A 22,214-nucleotide genomic window follows, 5' to 3' on the forward strand; every position below is an offset into this window, starting at 1 on the left:
GAAGACTTTTCCTCAAATCCACCGTGAAAACTAAACACAGTAACAACAAAACACAACAAACACATTATCTTGACACACAGTGAAAGCGTGAGGAACAGAAGCAATGGCAGTTTACAGACAGAAAATACAGACAAATAAACAAATACCTCGTTGGCTGCATGCTGTGAGAAAGGGAAATAGTCTTTAAATATTCTTTATGATAATTTAAGTTCTTTTTATGACTAGAATAAACTTTTATCAGAGCATCCATAATGTCCGTGCTTACCGCTAACTTTCTTCACTAAAAACCCTCCCGCTAAATCAGCATCTGCACGAGACCGGGAACCGAGGCTTCAAAATAAAAGTCCCGCAACATACAACAAAAAACAATCTATAAAGGTAAAAATAACAAACACAGCTTAACTTCAATTACAAAAGTGATTTTTATAAAAATGTAAACAAAATACATAAACTGAATAAACAATATTAAAGGCAGCAGATGCACATCTATCCAACAGCTAGCTTTGTCCCATCATGGTAACTAGCTACCGTTAGCTAAACGCTGGTTTCAGTCAGAGTTAGCGTTAGGAGCTAACCGGGCATTACTTTAGAAAACTGCCATAGCAGAAGAAAATATTCCCAACTGTAACGGTGCCGTTAGCTCGTTTCTGCTTGATTTAACATGACCGTCATGTAGGACGGCTAACGTGCTAGCTAGCTAACCTGGCACCAACATTTGTAGCTAGCTAACATTAGCCCTAATGCTAGCTCGACGTGTTAGTTGCCTAGCGCTTAGTTATTTAGACAAAGCTTGTTCAGTCTCTTCTGCTAACGTTACAGTTGTGAGGATTTTCTTCTGCTGTGGCAGTTTTCAAAAGTAATGCCGGTGTTGTGTCCAACTCTGTTTGGGGATCTGTTTCCCCCTAGCCCCGCCCCCGGACATACTTTCTTCCAGAAGTCTACAATATAAAGCTAACACTAAGTACATTTATAATCGGAACTTAGTTGATCTTACCTTAAGTGTCTTCAACTATCTGGATGAGTTGTGACTTTTGTCTTGCTGTAACACGGTCCTGACAAGAGCAGAACATCACATGGACTACAAGCAGGAGACTCGAGCATGGAAGGGAACCGCTGTCTGATCTGAACTGCGCATGCGCGATGGACGGTTACGTACGGCCATTCTATAGGTATGATTACATTTTCATAGGAGGATGGCATTGCCTGGTTGCTTCTTTCGAATCAATTCATGAAAGTTTCAGGAACAATTTGCCAAAGCATCAAACAACTTGTACAGTACACTATAACAATATGAACATTTTGCTATGACCTTATGTCATGTATTGAGGTGGTTAGGCTTAGGGTTAGGGTTAGAGCTGTTCTGGTGGCCATACACAGTATTAGGCAGTTTTAATGTTGTTTTAATGTTGTGGCTGATCAGTGAACATATGTTCGTATTCTCTCTCTCTCTTTCTCTCTGTCTCTCTGTCTCTGTGTGTGTGTGTGTGTGTGTGTGTGTGTCACTCACTCTGTTAGAACACAGGAAGTGGTAAAGTGGTAAGGCTTTAACACACACCTCTGCTCTGTCAGTCAGTCAGTCAGTCGTTAGAGGGACAGGATGGAGCTCAGTCCACTCTCTGTGATGCTCTGTGAGTAAATGTTCTCTTTGTGTCTTCATTAGAGTGAGTGGTGGGGTATAAAGTTGTTCATCTGCAGTCTGAATGTCCTGAGTGATGATCTTATTGTGTGTACTTCAGCATGACTGCTCAGGTGGATCAGTGTCTCTATATCTGTTATGAGAAGGGTTTAGTCTCATGTGTAACTACTCTCAGTAACTATGATAGCTAATGAGTGTAAATTAGTCTGTATTGTTGGAATCTGTACCTGGTGGTCACCTTCTGGTGGTGTTTCCTGTATACAAAAAGGTTTTAACAAATTCATGTCGACATTAACTAGAAATTCTACATCAATGCCTTATAACCTACATTTCTATTTTTGTTACTGTTATGGTCTGTGCAGGGAAACATCTCAGTACAGCGAGTTCACTCTAGTACACATTAATACCGAACTAATGCACAGCACATTTTAAAATAATCCCCATTCATTATTTACTAATTAACACTAATTATTATTTCCATGTAGAAATAAGGTGGGTATAGACAATGGATGGATGGATGGATATTACTTCCATGTTAAAAATAAGAGCAATAAATGTGCAGACAGATTCAAGAGAAGAAGCAAACACTTCTCATTATTTCTCTACACAAAGAGCAGGGAAAGTGTTAGAGGCATGTGTGCAGAGAGCAAATTTAGCTGCGAACAAGCAAATGTGTGAAGGGGGGGAGGGGTGAAGATGGATGTGTGAAAACAATAACTAGCTTTTTAGCTGTTGATAATGTGGGTAAATTTAACTAAACATCATGAACTCTTTTAAACCAAAAATTGTCCAAACTAAAACCATCTTATAACCTACAGTAACATTTTTGTTACTATTATGGTCTGTACTGGAAGCAACCCAGTGCAATAAGTTCATTCTGATACACAATAACACCAACACAACTATTGTCTAGTTTTATTTACTTATTTGTATCAAATCTATCAATTAATTAAGCAGAAATAAGCCCTTCTCATTAGCCTTGTACACTGACACACACAGAGCACAGTGACAGTTTTAGAGAACTGAGAACAGAGACAATTTGGCATTTGTGGTTTAGTTTCTTTTTTTAAATACTGAGCTGTGTGTTCAGCAGTGAAGAACGGGAGGAGTTGTGAAACTGGATGTGTTAAAGTAATAACTGTTACTTTTACTGATCATTTCAAATGATCAGTTTCTGCTGTTGTGGCCTATCCGAATCAATTAAATTTAATTTGTATAGTATTTTTAACAATGTACATAATTTCAAAGCAACTTTACTGAGTATAAGAAACATACAACAAAAAGTTCAAGATTTAATACATGTAGTTGCAAGCAACAATGATCGGCATGCATTTAACGGGGAAATATCAAAAGGACAAAAGTGACAATTTGGGTCTAATGAAACTGATAACCGCAATGTTCACTGATGGCAAAAAGACAACTGCCTCTCCCTCTAAAATACACAAGGACAAAAGTGACAGTTTGGGTGTAATGAAACAGATCATAGCAATGTCCAGTGATGTCAAGAGGGACAATGACTCTCCCTCTAAACCATATATATATATACACACAGTATCTCACAAAAGTGACTACACCCCTCACATTTTTGTAAATATTTTATTATATCATTTCATGTGACAACACTGAAGAAATGACACTCTGCTCCAATGTAAAGTAGTGAGTGTACAGCCTGTATAACAGTGTAAATTTGCTGTCCCCTCAAAATAACTCAACACACAGCCATTAATGTCTAAACCGTTGGCAACAAAAGTGAGTACACCCCTAAGTGGAAATGTCCAAATTGGGCCCAAAGTGTCGATATTTTGTGTGGCCACCATTATTTTCCAGCACTGCCCTAACCCTCTTGGGCATGGAGTTCACCAGAGCTTCACAGGTTGCCACTGGAGTCCTCTTCCACTCCGCCATGATGACATCACAGAGCTGGTGGATGTTAGAGACCTTGCGCTCCCCCACCTTCCATTTGAGGATGCTGTTGGCATGTCATGGCATGCCATGTTGGCATTCATGGTCCCCTCAATGAACTGTAGCTCCCCAGTGCCGGCAGCACTCATGCAGGCCCAGACCATGACACTCCCACCACCATGCTTGACTGTAGGCAAGACACACTTGTCTTTGTACTCCTCACCTGGTTGCCGCCACACACGCTTGACACCATCTGAACCAAATAAGTTTATCTTGGTCTCATCGGACCACAGGACATGGTTCCAGTAATCCATGTCCTTAGTCTGCTTGTCTTCAGCAAACTGTATGTGGGCTTTCTTGTGCATCATCTTTAGTAGAGGTTTCCTTCTGGGACGACAGCTATGCAGACCAATTTGATGCAGTGTGTGGCGTATGGTCTGAGCACTGACAGGCTGACCCCCCACCCCTTCAACCTCTGCAGCAATGCTGGCAGCACTCATACGTCTATTTCTCAAAGACAACCTCTGGATATGACGCTGAGCATGTGCACTCAACTTCTTTGGTGGACCATGGCGAGGCCTGTTCTGAGTGGAACCTGTCCTGTAAAACCGCTGTATGGTCTTGCCCACCGTGCTGCAGCTCAGTTTCAGTTTCTTGGCAATCTTCTTATAGCCTAGGCCATCTTTATGTAGAGCAACAGTTCTTTTTTTCAGATCCTCAGAGAGTTCTTTGCCATGAGATGCCATGTTGAACTTCCAGTGACCAGTATGAGAGGGTGTGAGAGCGATAACACCAATTTAACACACCTGCTCCCCATTCACACCTGAGACCTTGTAACACTAACAAGTCACATGATACCGGGGAGGGTAAATGGCTAATTGGGCCCAATTTGGACATTTCCACTTAGGGGTGTAGTCACTTTTGTTGCCAACGGTTTAGGCATTAATGGGTATGTGTTGAGTTATTCTGAGGGGACAGCAAATTTACATTGTTATACAGGCTGTACACTCACTACTATTTACAAAAATGTGAGAGGTGTACTCACTTTTGTGAGATACTGTATATAAAAAAAATCTTCTCTCCTTTAAACAGCACTTGGGAATTATTTGAAAAATAATAAAAGATTTTATAGGGACTAATAATTTTGTCCATATATATATATATGTGTATATATATATGAGATTATTATCAAGATTATTAGCCCTCTGATGTTAATCATCAATAGTGTATCCCTTTTTTTTAGAACAGCCTTTAGTCGTTTGTTGTAGTTCTCAACAAGTCTCAAGCATGTCTCCTGAGTAGTGGCAGCCAATTCCTCCTTAGCCAATCTCTCAAGCTCCTCCAGATTTGTTGGTCTTCTGGCATGAACTCTGGACTTTAGTGTGCGCCACAGATTTTCTATTGGATTTAAGTCTTTGTAGGCTTCGTACAGGCCAGTCAAGGACGTTCACTTTGCTCCTTTGTAGGTAGTTCTTTACCAGAAGTGAGGTATGCTTTGGGTCGTTATCATGCTGGAAGACAAAACGTCGGCTCAGACCATGTTTTGTTGCAGACTGTCTGAGGTTGTGTCTCAAAATCTTCTTGTAGTCTTCCTTTCTCATGGTTCCTTCAACCCTGATGAGATTCCCAGTTCCAAACGCACTGAAACATCCCCACAGCATTATACTCCCACTGCCATATTTCACTGTGGGAACGGTGTTCTTTGGGTTGAACGCCTCTCCCTTCTTTCTCCAAACATATAGGCAACATCTCTATGGCCAAAGAGCTCTAGTTTTGTCTTCAGTATGCATAATTTTTCCCCAGGTTGTCCTTAGCAAACTTCAGTCTAGCTTGTAGGTGTCTCTTCTTCAGACATGGAGTCTTTCTTGGTTGACAACCTCGCAGTCCATTGCTGTGCAAGGCTCTAGTGACTGTCTTCATTGATACATCAATCCCATACTTTACTAAGTCATTCACTAGTGTCCTGGTAGTTGTTCTTGGGTCTTTAGAAACCTCTCTTACTAGTTTTCTTTCCAAAGTTTTTGAAATCTTTTGCTTCTTGCCTCTGCCAGTCTTGTTCTTCACTGTGTGGGTCTCTTTAAACTTCTTGATAATACTTCTCACGGCAGTTCTTGACACTTGAAAATGCTTTGATAAATGTGTATATCCTTCTCCTCCTTTGTGAGCATGAACAATTCTTTTTCTCAAGTCTATACTAATTTCTTTTGTCTTTGCCATGATGATGGTACATATTATTTTGCTAGTTGTTTTGCAAGATACTAATCCTCAGCTTAAAGTGCAATTTAAAGGCTAATAATAATCCTTAGAAGAGGGCCTTTCGCACTGCTAGTGCTTGGGCCCTAAATATTAGACTTATATTTACATTTATTTGTATTTATTCCTAACGAGCAAGCCTGAGGAAACTATGGCAAGGAAAAATTCCCTAAGACGATATGTCTTTGGGAGTTCATTATAGATTTAACAGCAACTCCTCCATGCCAGAGCCTTGAAATGCTCAATGATCGAGACACAGCATATGTAGTATGTAGATACATAAATGCTCTACCGCCTTTACTGGACTTTGGTATGCTGGGAACTGCCAGAAATCCAGAGTTTTGTGATCTTAAAGAGCGTGATGGATCATAGCACTTCAGAAGACTGGTTAGATACATGGGAGCTAAACCATTTTGAGCCTTGTAAATAGCAAGTTGGTAATGTATTTTAAACTTAACAGGTAGCCAGTGCAGGGATGATAAAATTTGGATTATATCATCATATTTTCCTGACCTGGTGAGAAAGTGCGGCTGCATTCTGGATGAACTGTAGCATGTTTATTGAAGATGCAGGACAACCACCTAGTAATGCATTACATTAGTCCTGTCTGGAGGTCATGAATGAATGAACTAGCTTTTCTGTCACATAGATAAGATGTTTCTTAGCTTGGCAGCATTTCTTAGGTGGAAGAAGGATGTTTTTGTAATACAGGAGATATGATTTTTGAAAGATAATTTTCAATGTCAAGCTAAACATCTCAACATTCTGCTGCTACAATCTATTCATTGTGAGACTGACTAAGTGTACTGACCTCAGCTAAACTGCAGGCAAACTTGGGTGGAAAGGTAAATTTGAAAATGTCCTGCAATGAGTGACCTTCCAGCCTATTGGCCTCATGCATGAGAGTGGTGTATAATTCCATAAATGACCCCTTGTTGCCTGGTTTTGCAAGGAACACATGAATCAGTGCATTGGCTAGCAGCAAATGCTTGAGATGAAATGAGAACGATGCCAACTGGACAAATCAGCAGAGTTTACAGGCATCAAGCTTCAGTCTTTTTCAGCAAATTGGTGAGATCTGACCTTTCATCCAGTGACTGAACTTCTTACACACAGTCTACTTCATCAGCATAAACTCATAAACTATGAGCTTGATATTTGGATATCTGACCATAGCAGAGCCAGTTGGAGACAAAATGAATATTCAGTGTAAAAAGAATTCCGAACATAGCTACTAGCCACATTACACATTAATACTTGAACATTAAACTATTTCTATTACAGGGTATATTATACAATTAGTATACAATTATTATACTGTCCCCAAACCCATCCACATTCATGCTGTAAATTTTGGATTGTACCACATCCCAAAGGTTGTGATCAGATTCAGGTCTGGTAACTGAGGAGGGCCCCGAAATATCCTAAACTCATTGTCTTATTTATGGCACTTTGAGAGAACTTTGTGCTTTGTTATATGGTACAGTATAATGCTGTCATGTATGTTAGTTGAATTAGCCATTATAAGTTGGTAAAATTTGTCCATAAATGGACCACACTTCAAACAATGCTTGATTGGTATTAGAGGATGAATTGAGTAAAAGAAAACACCAGCAGGAGCCTGAACTGTTCACATAAGACAGGTTGGTGTCATGGATATATGCTGTTGTCACTAATTTCTGATCATCTGCATCATGGAAGAGAAACTGTGCTTCATCAGACAAGGCATGCTTCTTTTTTTCATCAGCCGCTTACACATGCTCATAGTGAACCAATACCATTGCAGTGCAGGTTTAAAATAACTTAATGAACTTGTAATTAACTGAGATTTTAAAAAGTAAATAAATGATGCTATAAGTTTCAACTGCAGTACTACAAAGCTTTAAATACTATATTATAATTAATTATAGGAAATACAATATTACAGATTATGTATTAGGAAATGTCTCCTTCATGGTGCAGTTCAGGTGGGCAGGACTGTACCAAAAGAGGAGACAAACAGGGGAGTGGAACCACTTCTAAATGAGAAAATGGACCAGCGTCTCTTATTCCAACAAGAGTGTACAGACCTTTTAATGAAATTAAAAAATAACTTTTCACACAAAACCGCCTGAACAATGAATTAAAAAGTAAAGAAATTAATCACTGTCTCTTTTATTAATTTTATTAAATGAACCACTGCTTTAACTAAAATAAACAATAAATAAAAAATAAAAATAAAATAAAAATCATCAAAATAAAACCTCCACCAGTCTGATCGCACTTTTCTGTATTCTCTTTCCACACTGCAAAAAAAAGTATGAAAATCACTCTAAAATAGAAGTGAGATACTTCCTTCATCTCTCTGTAAGATATAAGATTATTACACTTAATAATAATAATAATAATAGTAGCAATTGGTGCATATTTAGTTGCTTTGTGCAATAAAATAAAACAAACTCCTTCATGAGCAGAAAAGTGACCTTTGTATAAATCATTGTTGCTTTTGTTTATTTATTATTTAAAGATAATGTATTTTAATGTATTTAAAGTTTATGTATTATTGTAAAAATGTATTTCTTACAGATAGTAGTTTGAATTTACTGTAGAAGATTTAATCTTGTGGGTTCTGTGTGTCTAAAATGTTCTTTGTTCATTGATAGACGAATATTTTCCATATTTACATCATGTTCTGTTTCTGTTCCCATTTTAGTGCTGATTTCATTTATACCAGTGGCCCAGGCTCAAGGTGATTTATATATAGTTTATTCTTTATATTGTATGTGTATTTGTTTTGGTGCTGAGAAGTTTGTGCACAATTTATTAATTTGCTTATCGTTTATTAATGCAGTTTTTATAACTCTAATCAAAGGATGGCTGCAACATCACATTTGAATAAATAGTTTTACACACAAATAGTTTTACACTCCTTAAATGTCTTAATATATTAAATATAAAACAGCACAAGTTTAATACCAGCAGCACAAGAGAGCAACTAACATAACTAGCTAACATAAAATGCTTCATGATGCCCCTGATTTCTTAATATAAAGTAGGCTACAGATATCAGTATCAACAAGTAACAAAAACATGTACTCATACTCACTCTAAACATGATATTAGTAGTGTAGACTTGGGAATGACTTTATGTAAGGTTTATTAACAACAGAATGTTTTATAGGGAGTCCTAAAGCTGTGGTGTCCATAAAGCCTGATACACATGTGTTCATTGGAGAGATTATTACTCTCAGATGTGACATACAGGGAGGAGGAGACACTCAGTGGACTTACAGCTGGAAGAAAAATAATAATGAACCTTATATAGATGAAAGGGAGAGAGTCTATACAGACAGCATAAGGCAGGAATTCAGAATCTGGTCTGTTGAAGACTCTGACAGTGGTACCTACACCTGCAGAGGAAATGGGAGAGACTCTCAGATCAGTGGTTCTGTTACACTGACTGTATCAGGTGAGTCTGTGGGTGTTTTTATTTCTTATTTAATGTTAACATTATATTTTAGGGTTCAGATTTTGAGCTGTCAGTAACTGAGTCCCTGTTTCTTCAATGTTGACTTTCACTTCCCTGTCTAGTAGACACCAATTTCTTTCACAAGAATCATCATCATGTCTTTTTCAGTAGTATCTGGGTTTTATATTAAGTGTGCAGTATAATTGTGGTGAATCAGTCTGATTAATAGAACACAGTGAACATTAAGAAAGAAGGCAGTAAATCTCACCCTGTGTTGGTTCTGCCATTGTCTGATTTATTAGAAGATACTTTGAGGCATTGGAATTATGAGGTTTTATCTGAGAATTCAGTACTTTTGAGAGTTTTTGATGATCAGCATCATCCACATCAGTCTCTGTCTCATCACCTGAGGTAGAAATCCCTCACAGCATTTAAATACATGCCTCATTATCTTCTCTTCACTTGACTGATGTCTGTTTACACAAACACCACTGTGGAAATGATCCCTGATCCACTTCTATTCTGTTGGCTATATTTCTAGTTAGTAATGTCTTTGTATTCAGTCATTTAAATATTTTATAACTTTGTCTGCTATTGTCTGTATAAAATGTGTGAGCACTCCTCCCTGTTTTAATGAGGAAGTGATGCACGGGAACATCACAGATATTTTGATCACCGTTATCTGATTACAAACTGAATTGATTAGGCTTATGTCTGTTTCAACGTATCAAATGCTTAGAAAAGCAGACTAGAGAGATTTTAGATGTCCTTAGACCTGTTTTTACCCCCTGCGTTTGATAAAATGGCTCTGTACACAACAAGGAAATAATAGAAATTATTCTATTAGAAATGAGAAATGACAGCACATTACTCACAGAAAAAAATTAATTTCTTTGTCGCAGTCTGATGGTTGATCATGTTTGGCTGTGAATTCTGGAATTTAGTTGTAGAAACTCCTAATGAATTTTTCTATTCTATTTTTATAACGCTCATATGTTCATTAACTAGCATATTTATAGAAATACTTTTTTTTTTATTTAAAAAAACCTTCCAATATTTGAGCTGACGTGTAGTGAACCTCTAAAGGGAGATAAATAACAAACTCTCAAATGTGTGTCTCTTCTATGTCTTTAAGGCAAGTACAAAAGTCCTCTATCAAGGTTTTACTGTATAAAGTCATGTTTTTGCTCATTTATAAGAAAATGCAGATATGTTCAGATGGTGGTGCAGGAATTTGTACAGGATCCATAAAATAACAATCTAAAATCAGTAAATACAGTGTTTCTACACTTCAATCCAGTCATGAATTTTGTTCCATAAAAAATATACTGAATACCAGCCGTGTAAGAAAACATACAACTGTAACATCTTGTATCAAATGTTAAATATAAATGTTTGTTTTAGACACAAAGCATCTGTTAGACACAGTGAATCTACTGTAAGTGAAAAGCAGCTCTGACTCCATCATTTCATACCAACAGAAAAACCCAAACCGACTGTGAGAGTGAATCCTCAGAGCTCCGTCTACACTGGAGACACCGTCACTCTGAGCTGTGAGCTGCAGCAGGGGACTGGATGGGAGTTTCACTGGTACAAAAATAATCAGCTGTTACAGAATCTGAACAGTGAACAAGCAAAAACATGTAAAGTGTCAGTCGATAATGCAGGAGAAACAGAGTACAAGTGTGAAGCACACAGGAGAAACTACTACTACTATAATGGTTACTACTACTACAACTACTACGACACAGAGCTCAGTGATTCTGTCAAGATTACAGTGAGAGGTATGTCATGACTTTCTTCTCTTTTCATCACAGGTTTGTTAGAAGGTGTAAGAAAAATTGTTGCTTAATAATATAGTAATTTATTCGTATTCTGCAATGTACAAAATAATCCTGAAATTATTATAATAATTAGACACACACACACCATAACATTATGTATTCTGACATGTACAAATCTTCAGGACAGGTGGTTCAGGTGGTTTTGCTGTAACATCAGCTACATGTTTTATATTTATTAATTAAAAGAGTGATTAAAAATAGAGTTTGGTGAGAAAACATCAGTAAAAAGAGTGACTGGTGTGAAAATGACTTTTAATGTAAGTAACAACAGTCACACATATTTGGGACACGTCCCCACCAGACCACCAGAAGACAACACGGCACATATATTATGAACTGTTTCTGTTGTGTTTTCTTTACGTTACCATGAGGGGTTTTGTTCTGATTCATGTCTCTACTCCTGTCCTGTCATTGGTTGTTGCACTAATGCGTCTGGGTTATACTCACGCTTGATTTGTCTGTGTATTTAAGCCCCTTTGTTTCACCATGTCTTTGTCTTGCAACTCTTGCAATTGTTACCCCTGTGTGTTTATTCTGCTTCAGCCCTGATCTAGTGTTTGTTTTTGATTCATTTCTGTGTCACAGTTTAATAGTTTCTTTCTGCTGCCTCCAGCCCCATAATCTGACAAGAGCAGGAGCTAACTTATTTTTCAGTCTTTCCACAGCAGTAAATGTAACTAAATGGATGAAAAGTACAGTGTGAGAGTCATTAATAAATGAAATTGTAATCATTGGAACATTCTGTTATAAGAAAATAATCTGTACTTCAGGCTGAAAACAGTATCTCAGCTTCATAACACCACCACATCACTCAGTATTCTGTTAAACAGTGACTCTCTAACAGTTTTAGTCCGAATGTTTTATTACTTAAACTTTGTTAAAATAAGGGAAAGGACACAGTATACAGGACATTCAAAATCAGAGTCTCCAGTGTGTGAGAAATGTAAGAAATATTCTTCACTTCACAATAGTCACAACATAAACACAACATACTACATAGAATAAAACCATAACTTCTTTATCTCCAGTATCTATTTTAAAGTTTTTACATTTTTTTCATTTCAGTTAACTGTTAAAAACTGTGTACAATAATATTGCACGTATTGAAACTGTATAAATGATGAAGACTGGGATTTTGTGAAAAAAATATGTATGTCTATGCTATTGTTGTGTAATGATACTTGACTTTCCCATAAAGATAATAGCCGACACTGTATGTGGTGTTTACATTAAAACTAATTTTTAAGAGTTACTATTAATTTTAGGCTTTGAAATTATCATTAAGAAAGAAGGCAGTAAATCTCACGGTGTGTTGGTTTTGCCATTATCGGTTTTATTAGAAGATATAGATTATTTGGCCAGTTGTAGAAGCCTCTAATGAATTTTTCTATTCAGCCTCACATATGTTCATTAACTAGCATATTTATAGAAATACAGAATTTACATTTTTAAAAATGCCAGAAGTCAGATTGAACAATAAACTTTCCAATATTTTGTGTAGTGAACCTCTAAAGGGAGATAAATAACAAACTCTCAACTTTGTGTCTTTTCTGTGTCGTTAAGGTGAATAAAAAAAGTCCTCTATAAAGGCTTTACAGTATGAAGTCATGTTTTTGCTCACTTTTATGAAAATGCAGACATGTTTAGATGTTGGTGCAGGATTTGTACAGGATCCATGAAATAACAATCTAAAATCAGTAAATACAGTGTTTCTACACTTCAGTCTAATCATGAATTTTGTTTCATAGAAAATAAACTGAATACCAGCCGTGTAAGAAAACATACAACTGTAACATCCTGTATTATATGTTAAATATAAATGTTTGTTTTAGACACAAAGCATCTGTTAGACACAGTGAATCTACTGCTTATGTTGTAAAGTGAAAAGCAGCTCTGACTCCTTCATCATTTCATACCAACAGAAAAACCCAAACCGACTGTGAGAGTGAATCCTCAGAGCTCCGTCTACACTGGAGACACCGTCACTCTGAGCTGTGAGCTGCAGCAGGAGACTGGATGGGTGTTTGACTGGTACAAAAATAATCAGCTGTTACAGAATCTGAACAGTGAACAAGAGAACACACTTAAAGTGACAGTCGATAATGCAGGAGAAACAGAGTACAAGTGTGAAGCACGCAGGAGAAACTACTACTACTATAATGGTTACTACTACTACGACTACTACTACACAGAGCTCAGTGATTCTGTCAAGATTACAGTGAGAGGTATGTCATGACTTTCTTCTCTTTTCATCACAGGTTTGTTAGAAAGGGTAAGAAATAATATTGCTTTGTTATTGTAATTACTTTTCATTGCAGAATGTTCAAAATCATCTTGAAATACATATGTTTAAAAGTATTAGTCATTTGCTGGATATTGAGATCCAATACAAAAGTTTTAAAACATTTTCTTTTAACAAAGGAAAAGATGGGTAAAGTTATAACTTTTTGTTTTCCTACATGTAAAAGTCTTCGGGATGGAGAAGTTTGTGTTTTGCAGTTTTTCTGTAATATGAAAAACTGAATTTTTTATATTTATTTATCAATAAGAGTGTGAAAAGAGAGAGCCTAGTGAGGAAATAACTTATAATGTAATTTGTCTGTGTATTTATGTCCATTTGTTTCTCCACATGTTTAGCTTGTGACTGTTGTAATCTCTGCGTGTTTATTTTGCCACAGCCCTGGGCTAATGGTTGATTCTGCTTTGTTTCTGTGTCACAGTTTAATAGTTTCTTTCTGCTGCCTCCAGCCCCATAATGTGACAAGAGCAGGAACTAACTTATTTTTCAGACATTCCACAGCAGTAAATGTAACTAAATGGATGAAATGTACAGTGTGTGAGTCATTAATAAATGAAATTGTAATCATTGGCACATGCTGTTACAGGAAAATAATCTGTACTTCAGGCTGAAAACAGTATCTCAGCTTCATAACACCACCACACCACTCAGTATTTTTTAGACAGTGACTAACAGTTTTAGTCTGAATGTTTTATTACTTAAACTTTGTTAAAAGAAGGGAAAGGACACAGTATACAGGACATTCAAAATCAGTCTCCCGTGTGTGAGAAATGTAAAAATATTCTTCACTTCACAATAGTCACAACATAAGTGTCTCATTATCTTCTCTTCACTTGACTGATGTCTGTTCACACTAACACTGTTGGGAAAATAATCTCTGATTCACGTCTGTTCTGTTGGCTTTATGTCTAGTTAGTTATGTCTTTGTATTCAGTCATTATTTTATAATTTTGCCTGCTGTCGTCTGTATAAAACGTGTGAGCACTCCTCCCTGTTTTAATGATGTGATGTTTTCTGGAATCCAGTTGTAGAAACTTCTGATGATTTTTTTTCACAGCCTTTTATTTATTAATCATATACAAATTGTAATTGTTGGCACATTGTTGTAGTTTAAAATGAGGACATGAGGAAATGAGGACATGCTGTCATAGGAAAATAATCAGTATTTTATTTTGGAAACAGTAACTCAGTATAATTTCTACTTGTAATTATTACTCAGTTCTTAGTTGGTCTTTTGTAGTTAAACAGGGCTATGTAAAACTGTGTTTCTGTAAGATATCATGACTGACAGATTCTAGTTACACTGGCTGTATCAGGTGAGTGTGTGAGGATTTCTAGAGACATGAAAATGTGCATGAATACTGTCTATTAAATAAACCTAGAAAAAAAACATTTTGTATTTCCTGTGTAACAGAGAGACCACAGGCAGTAGTGAGTGTATCTCCACAGAGCTGGCTGACTGAAGGAGACTCAGTGACTCTAAGCTGTGAGGTTACAGACTCCTCTACAGACTGGACATTCAGCTGGTACACAGTTGTTCCCTACAGAGACGGCTTAACTGGAATAAATAATAATGGTGGCTATAGCGTGTATGTGGAGCTCCTCTCAGACAGCAGCAGAGGATCTGGAGGCAAATACACTCTCAGTCCTGCTGCTCTTAATCACACAGGAGTTTATATGTGCAGAGGAGAGAGAGGAGAACCAGCCTTTCACTCACAGTACAGCAATCCACAGCCACTATGGATCACTGGTGAGGAAAATTAACTGTTGTGTTGAAGTGTAGAATAGAAAAGTGTGACTGTAAGATCAGATGCATCATTTATTTATTCATATGTATAAGGTAATAAAATTGTTGATAGAAGATTATTGTCATGATTTCCCTTGTGTTCTCTTGTATTCTGTGATTCTGTGTATTCTCCACCTCTAGTCATTGGGTAATTTTCCTGGGTAACATGCAGGACTCAGGAGTTGGTTAAGGATTTTTGTGCAAGAGAATTTTATTTTAAAAGTCAGAGGAGGTAAGCATTGCTAGAAGAAGTCATTAGGTTACACTGTTAGTGAACACAATGCAAATAAGAGAGTCTTAAAGCAGGCAAGAGTCAAACACACTGAATCACTGCACTAGAGGACAAATCCAAAAGAAGAGAGTCTAAACAAGACAATGACAATCAAACTAAACATGTCTCTGTACTTACACAAACCCTGACAAGACTCTGCATCATGTATAAGACCATGTGCTGGACTGATTTATTAACAATGAGTACATGACAAGTAGACTGTGTGATACAGTGAGACTAATACTCAGGTGACAGTGACATTTGGTGGTGAGGACACTTAATCCTCCTCACTCTAAAAATTAGCTGTATTTTTTCTGTTTTTTGTAAAAATTACAATAAACTTTAGTATTAGCAGCAGATAACTGATATCTTTGCTCATAATTCCTGTGTCATAAAGCACACTCACAGGGGTTGAATGCAAACACAGGGCATTTTAAATAACAAAAGTCACAGAAAAATGCTAAACTTAACAGTCAAAAAATAGACACAGGCAAAAGTGTAGAGTTAGTCCACACAGGCACTGTGAATAAAACAAACGGCAGGCAAAAACAGGCAAAGGTCAATCAGGAGCAGTTCATAAACACGGCTTAGTAACGTCACACACCTACAGAACGGAGTGTATTCCTCACAACCAGGAACTGAAAGCTTAAAACAGATAAAAATACACACTAAATAAGAAACAGGTACACAAAAAAGTCTGTTGACTGAGAATGTGGGAGTGCTGATGGTTAATGGAAGTTGGAGTCTGCTGCAGCCATGAACTGAGGCTGTGACATTACACTCTGTGAAATCCTGTTAATTCTGTCTGCAAAATATATTCATAGTATAAAATGATTCATAATCCAGTACACTGTCTAATTTCACTGTTCTCACTTCCTAATCATTTACAGTACAATCCTGTAAAAATAATAGTTTTTGCTGCAAAATAGTTTACAGAACTTTACAATCATTTCTTAGTGATCTTCCTCATTATTTTCTTTTTCCTCTCTCCTTTTGTTCTTATTTACATGGCTCTTTACTGTGTTTAAGGTGAATCTCCTCCAGTCTCTCTGATCATCAATCCCAGCAGAACTCAACACTTTACTGATGACTCTCTCTCACTGAGCTGTGAGGACCAGAGTAACTCTACTGGATGGACAGTGAGACGATACACACACAGTGAGAGAGTGTTAGATTGTTCACACTGGGGATCAGTTACAGGATCTACATGTAACATCAGCTTCCTCTCCACATCCTACACTGGAGTTTACTGGTGTGAGTCTGAATCTGGAGAAAACAGTAATCCTGTCCACATCACAGTGCATGGTGAGTCTTCATGTAGTGTGTTTAATGTTAAAGGAAAAGAAAAATGTTCTGAGTATGAATACATGTATGTTAGTAGTAGACATTAGTTTTACTAGTACCAGTAAATAAGCATGGAATTGAATCAATACTCATTAATCATGTATATCTGTACTGATGCATTCATAATTCAGTTGAATGTTTTCTCATGAGCTAGTGTAGGCAGTTTTCTGCAGACTTGAATTAAATACCTGCAGACTCCACAGGTTTAGAGAGTTTTAAGTTATATACAGATAAATTAGAGAACTTTATTTATTATCTACAGACACATCATAGTGTGTGGATTTCCTTGCTTGTGATTTTCTGTGTTCTAGATGGTGATGTGATCCTGGAGAGTCCTGTCCATCCTGTGACTGAGGGACATCCTCTGACTCTACGCTGTTTATATCACAACCCAAATCCCTCAAACCTCCGAGCTGATTTCTATAAAGATGGATCAGTTCTCCAGAACCAGACTACAGGAGAGATGATCATCCAAACTGTCTCAAAGTCAGATGAAGGTTTCTTCCACTGTAAACACCCAGAGAGAGGAGAGTCACCCAAAAGCTGGCTCTCAGTCACACGTGAGAAATCATTTAAAAATAGAATAATATAAAATAGAATATAAGTTTTTAATATTATATATTCTATGTTTAATTGCTGATATTCTGCTCTTTTTCTCTCCTCCATCTCAGGTTCTAGTTCCAGTGGTGGATCCAGTGTTGTAACAGTAGGACTGGTTGTGGGTTTGGGATTTGTGTTCATCACTTTACTGATCTTAATGATCCTGCTATGTTCCTGCAACAGAAAAAAAGGTCAGATAACTGCTTTAGCTATGTTATGTATTATATAATAACAGAACAGGTAGCTTAATTTCATTTCCGACATTTCCTCCTTAATTATGTCATTTAACAATAGATTAACTCTAAACAATAAAGTACAGAAGTGTCTTGTAGAGATTAACACACTGTGCTGTGTTCAGGTGAAGCTGCAGCTGAGAGCAATGATGCCACTTACACACAGGTGAAAAAGAAAAAGAAGACAAACAGGAACAATGGTAGAGTTTTTTTAATGATTCAACGTTAAATTTATTAATAACTAAAGTTAGCAAATAACACGAAGTCTTCAGCATATCATTTGTTATATTAACAAACTGCATCCAAGCATCTGAGGTGATAATCTAGAGACTGATAATGACTGATGTTAAGTTATAACTGATGTATAAAAAAGGTAAAGATCATTGGATGGTTTTGTTCTCTTCTACTGCAGGAGCTGATGCTGATGTGACTTATGCTGAGATCCAATTAAAACCAATGAAAAAAGCAAAGAGAAAGAAAGGTAAAGCATAATTAGCAAAAAGGTGTATTTCATGTCAGAGATTACTTGCACAGTTCTCTTGATTTATGTAATGAATGCAGGTGTAGGAAAATAATCAGTGACAGTGTGGTATGATGAAGCAGAGTTATAGCTTCAGAGTTCTGCATCGATGACGTGACTGTCTCCAAGACCATCACAACACGCTCCAACCAGAAGCCGTGGATGACTGCGAAAGTGCGTGCTCTCCTGAAGTCGAGAGACTCTGCCTTCAGATCAGGGGATAGGGCGGCCTTAAAAACAGCAAGGGCCAAACTGTCCCGAGCCATCAGAGAGGTGAAGCGTGCACACACCCAGAGAATCCACGGCCACTTCCAGAACAGCAGAGACTCCCGGCACATGTGGCAGGGCATTCAGGCGATCACCAACTACAGGACAACTTCACCTTCCTGTGACAGTGATGCCTCCCTTCCACTGAAGGGACTGAACGACTTCTATGCTCGGTTTGAGGCACAGAACAACACAACAGCGAGGAAGACCATCCCTCCTCCTAATGACCCAGTGCTCTGTCTCACCACGGCTGACGTGAAGAGAACTCTATGCAGAGTTAACCCACGGAAGTCTGCTGGACCAGACAACATTCCTGGCAGAGTTCTCAGGGAGTGTGCAGAGCAGCTAGCAAATGTCTTCACTGACATCTTCAACATCTCGCTGAGCAGCTCCATCATCCCTACGTGCCTCAAGACAACGACCATCGTCCCTGTGCCAAAGAAGTCCACGGTTTCCTGCCTCAATGACTACCGTCCCGTTGCACTCACACCAATCGTGATGAAATGCTTCGAGAGGCTCGTCATGAGGCACATCAAGTCACAGCTACCACCCTCGCTGGACCCCTTGCAGTTTGCGTATCGTCCTAACCGTTCCACGGAAGACGCCATCACCACAACCCTCCATCTGGCCCTCACACACCTGGACTGCAAAGACTCCTACGTTCGAATGCTGTTCATAGATTTCAGTTCAGCATTCAACACAATCATCCCTCAGCAGCTGATTAAGAAGCTGAGTCTCCTGGGCCTGAACACCTCTCTCTGCAACTGGATCCTGGATTTCCTGACTGGGAGACCTCAGTCATTCCGAATCAGGAGCAGTATCTCCAGCACCACCACACTGAGCACTGGAGCACCTCAGGGCTGTGTGCTCAGTCCATTGTTCAGTCTGCTGACTCATGACTGTGCAGCAATGCACAGCTCCAACCACATCGTCAAGTTCGCCGATGACACGACCGTGGTGGGTCTCATCAGCAAGAACGACGAGTCAGCATACAGAGAGGAGGTGCAACATCTAACAGCCTGGTGCAGAGCCAACAACCTCTCCCTGAACGTCGACAAGACCAAAGAGATGGTTGTTGACTTCAGGAGAGCACAGTGTGACCATTCTCCGCTGTCCATCGATGGCTCCTCTGTGGAGATCGTCAAGAGCATCAAATTCCTTGGTGTCCATCTGGCGGAGAACTTCACCTGGTCACTCAACACCAGCTCCATCACCAAGAAAGCCCAGCAGCGCCTCTACTTCCTGAGGAGGCTGAGGAAAGCCCATCTCCCTTCCCGAATCCTGACTGTGTTCTACAGAGGGACCATCGAGAGCGTCCTGAGCAGCTGCATCACTGCCTGGTTTGGGAACTGCACCGTCTCAGATCGCAAGACCCTTCAGCGGATAGTGAGGACAGCTGAGAAGATCATCGGAGGCTCTCTCCCCTCTATCACAGACATTTACACCGCACGCTGCATCCGCAAAGCCAACAGCATTGTGGCTGACCCCACACACCCCTCACACACACTCTTCACCCTCCTGCCATCTGGAAAGAGGTACCGGAGCATTCGGGCCCTCACAACCAGACTGTGTAACAGTTTCTTTCCTCAAGCCATCAGGCTCCTCAACACCCGGGACTGAACTGTTCTACACTCTCACACACACTCTCACTCAGGACTGAACTGTTCTACACTCTCACACACACTCTCACTCAGGACTGAACTGTTCTACACTCTCTCACACTCTCACACACACTCTCACTCAGGACTGAACTGTTCTACACTCTCTCACACTCTCACACACACTCTCACTCAGGACTGAACTGTTCTACACTCTCTCACACACACACACACACTCTCACTCAGGACTGAACTGTTCTACACTCTCACACACACTCTCACTCAGGACTGAACTGTTCTACACTCTCTCACACACACACACACTCTCACTCAGGACTGAACTGTATATTAACTCTCTGTCTCTCTCACACACAGATACACACACTCTCTCTTGACTGTGTGGACACAAACACACACACACATAATTTATATTGTTCATTACTTACTGCACTACCTCTACTTGTCATCCGCTGCTATAGTTATATTTATGTTTATTCTATTTGCACTACCTCAACCGCTGCTGTGTATTTTTGCACAATATTTTTGCACAATTCTTTTTTTTTTATTTTTTTACATCATTTCACTTTATCTATTTTATTTCACTTACATTCCAGTACATGTTCTTTTCTTTCTTTTCGGCGCTAAGTGTCCTGTGTTCTTTTGTGTTGTCTTTCTTGTATTTATTGTCTTTTTGCACTGTCTTGTCTATGCTCTGTTTGCACCTAGCTGCACACTGTGCACTTTACATGGCTAAGACAAACTTCTGTCCTAGCTCTGTGGTGTTTGTTGTTTTGTGTTGAACTTGTTGTTGTATGTTTATGTAGCACCAGGTCCTGGAGAAATGTTGTTTCATTTCACTATGTACTGCGCCAGCTATATGTGCTTGAAATGACAATAAAGCTTCTTGAATCTTGAATCTTCTTACACTGAAAGTGATTTCCCATTACAGCACATCCCTAAGTGTTCAACCACAGCAGCTTCCTTATTTAATTTTACAGCATGTACAGTATAAACAGTCATTCCCTTACCAGCTACTTAAAGTGAATAGGACAAAATCTGCTATCTGTCCTGTTGTAGAGCATAAAGTCCTCTGTCTTGGAAATGTCAGAAAATGTCTTAAATTTAACACAGAGCTGACACTAACAGTCCTTGTTAAATGTTAAATAAACTAATTACACAAAAGTCCATATTGCATGCTTAAGAGTCCATATTACATGCTTTTGAATAATAACAACATATCCCACTAAAGAAATTGTAATCTATTAGAATGAGCACATTTATGTAGACCTGTGATTTATAGCTGCACTTCTGTCAGAGCTGCTGTTATAGAAAATTAATCAACACCTTCTGAATTAAACACTGCTGTAGTCTAATGTATTTTAATTGTTTATCATTTTCTGTTTAATAATTTAGATCCATTGAAATATATCAGTAAATTAATTCATGATATCTGATTTCCACTAGAAAAGGCCAGTGTGACTGATGATACTGTCTACTCAGCGGTGAAGCACAACATGGAGGTAAGACTCATGATATTTACAGCATGAATTCTAGAAGACAAACCAAAAATTGTAACATGAATGAAAGGTGTATAATTACTATAGCAGCCATTATTAATTATTGCTCATGAAAATGTCCAACACTTCAAGGGATGACTTGTACATTTTAATTGCCACAGTTAACAAGTTAACTAGTTTGTAACATCAGTGACAGCAATATCAGGAGAAATGGATTTATAAATGTATTTATTGTCTCTTTCTTTCTCTCTGCAGTGAGCCATGTGTCTGTTCAGATAAAGCTACAGTTATCAAACAGATAGAAGGAAAACCTATAGATAGATAGATAGATAGATAGATAGATAGATAGATAGATAGATAGATAGATAGATAGATAGATAGATAATAATAATAATACATTATAGTAATCTAAAAGGAAAATTCACAAATTACAGCAGCAGCAAAAGAATAGCATATGCAGTAAGAAATCATTATGAATAATAAAATAAATGCAATCTATAATATTATAAATATTAATATAAATAAAATAAATATAACTGTATACACCAGTGCAAGTATTAATAACAGATATGCAGCAAAGTAGATATGATCATACACAATAAGTGTAATTATATAGTGATTAGCAGCAGTGCAGTAAACAGAATCCCACCAACAGAAGCCCAATGCACTTATTTAAGGAACAGACACAATAACATC

General features: G+C 38.1%; 1 protein-coding gene across 1 annotated transcript in view; it reads left to right on the forward strand.

The window, feature by feature from the left end:
- The window catches only part of LOC131355680 (Fc receptor-like protein 5), a 123,804-nt gene extending 102,081 nt beyond the window's left edge, over nt 1-21,723 (forward strand). The window contains 7 exon segments of the mRNA XM_058394104.1: nt 8,952-9,239; nt 16,469-16,744; nt 17,095-17,353; nt 17,441-17,591; nt 17,678-17,816; nt 18,029-18,097; nt 21,466-21,723. Coding sequence (XP_058250087.1) covers nt 8,952-9,239; nt 16,469-16,744; nt 17,095-17,353; nt 17,441-17,591; nt 17,678-17,816; nt 18,029-18,097; nt 21,466-21,548 — 1,265 coding nt within the window. The 3' untranslated portion in view covers nt 21,549-21,723.
- The last annotated feature ends 491 nt before the right edge of the window (nt 21,724-22,214 follow it).

Source organism: Hemibagrus wyckioides, linkage group LG07, assembly GCF_019097595.1.
Source record: "Hemibagrus wyckioides isolate EC202008001 linkage group LG07, SWU_Hwy_1.0, whole genome shotgun sequence".
Classification (NCBI taxonomy): Eukaryota; Metazoa; Chordata; class Actinopteri; order Siluriformes; family Bagridae; genus Hemibagrus; species Hemibagrus wyckioides.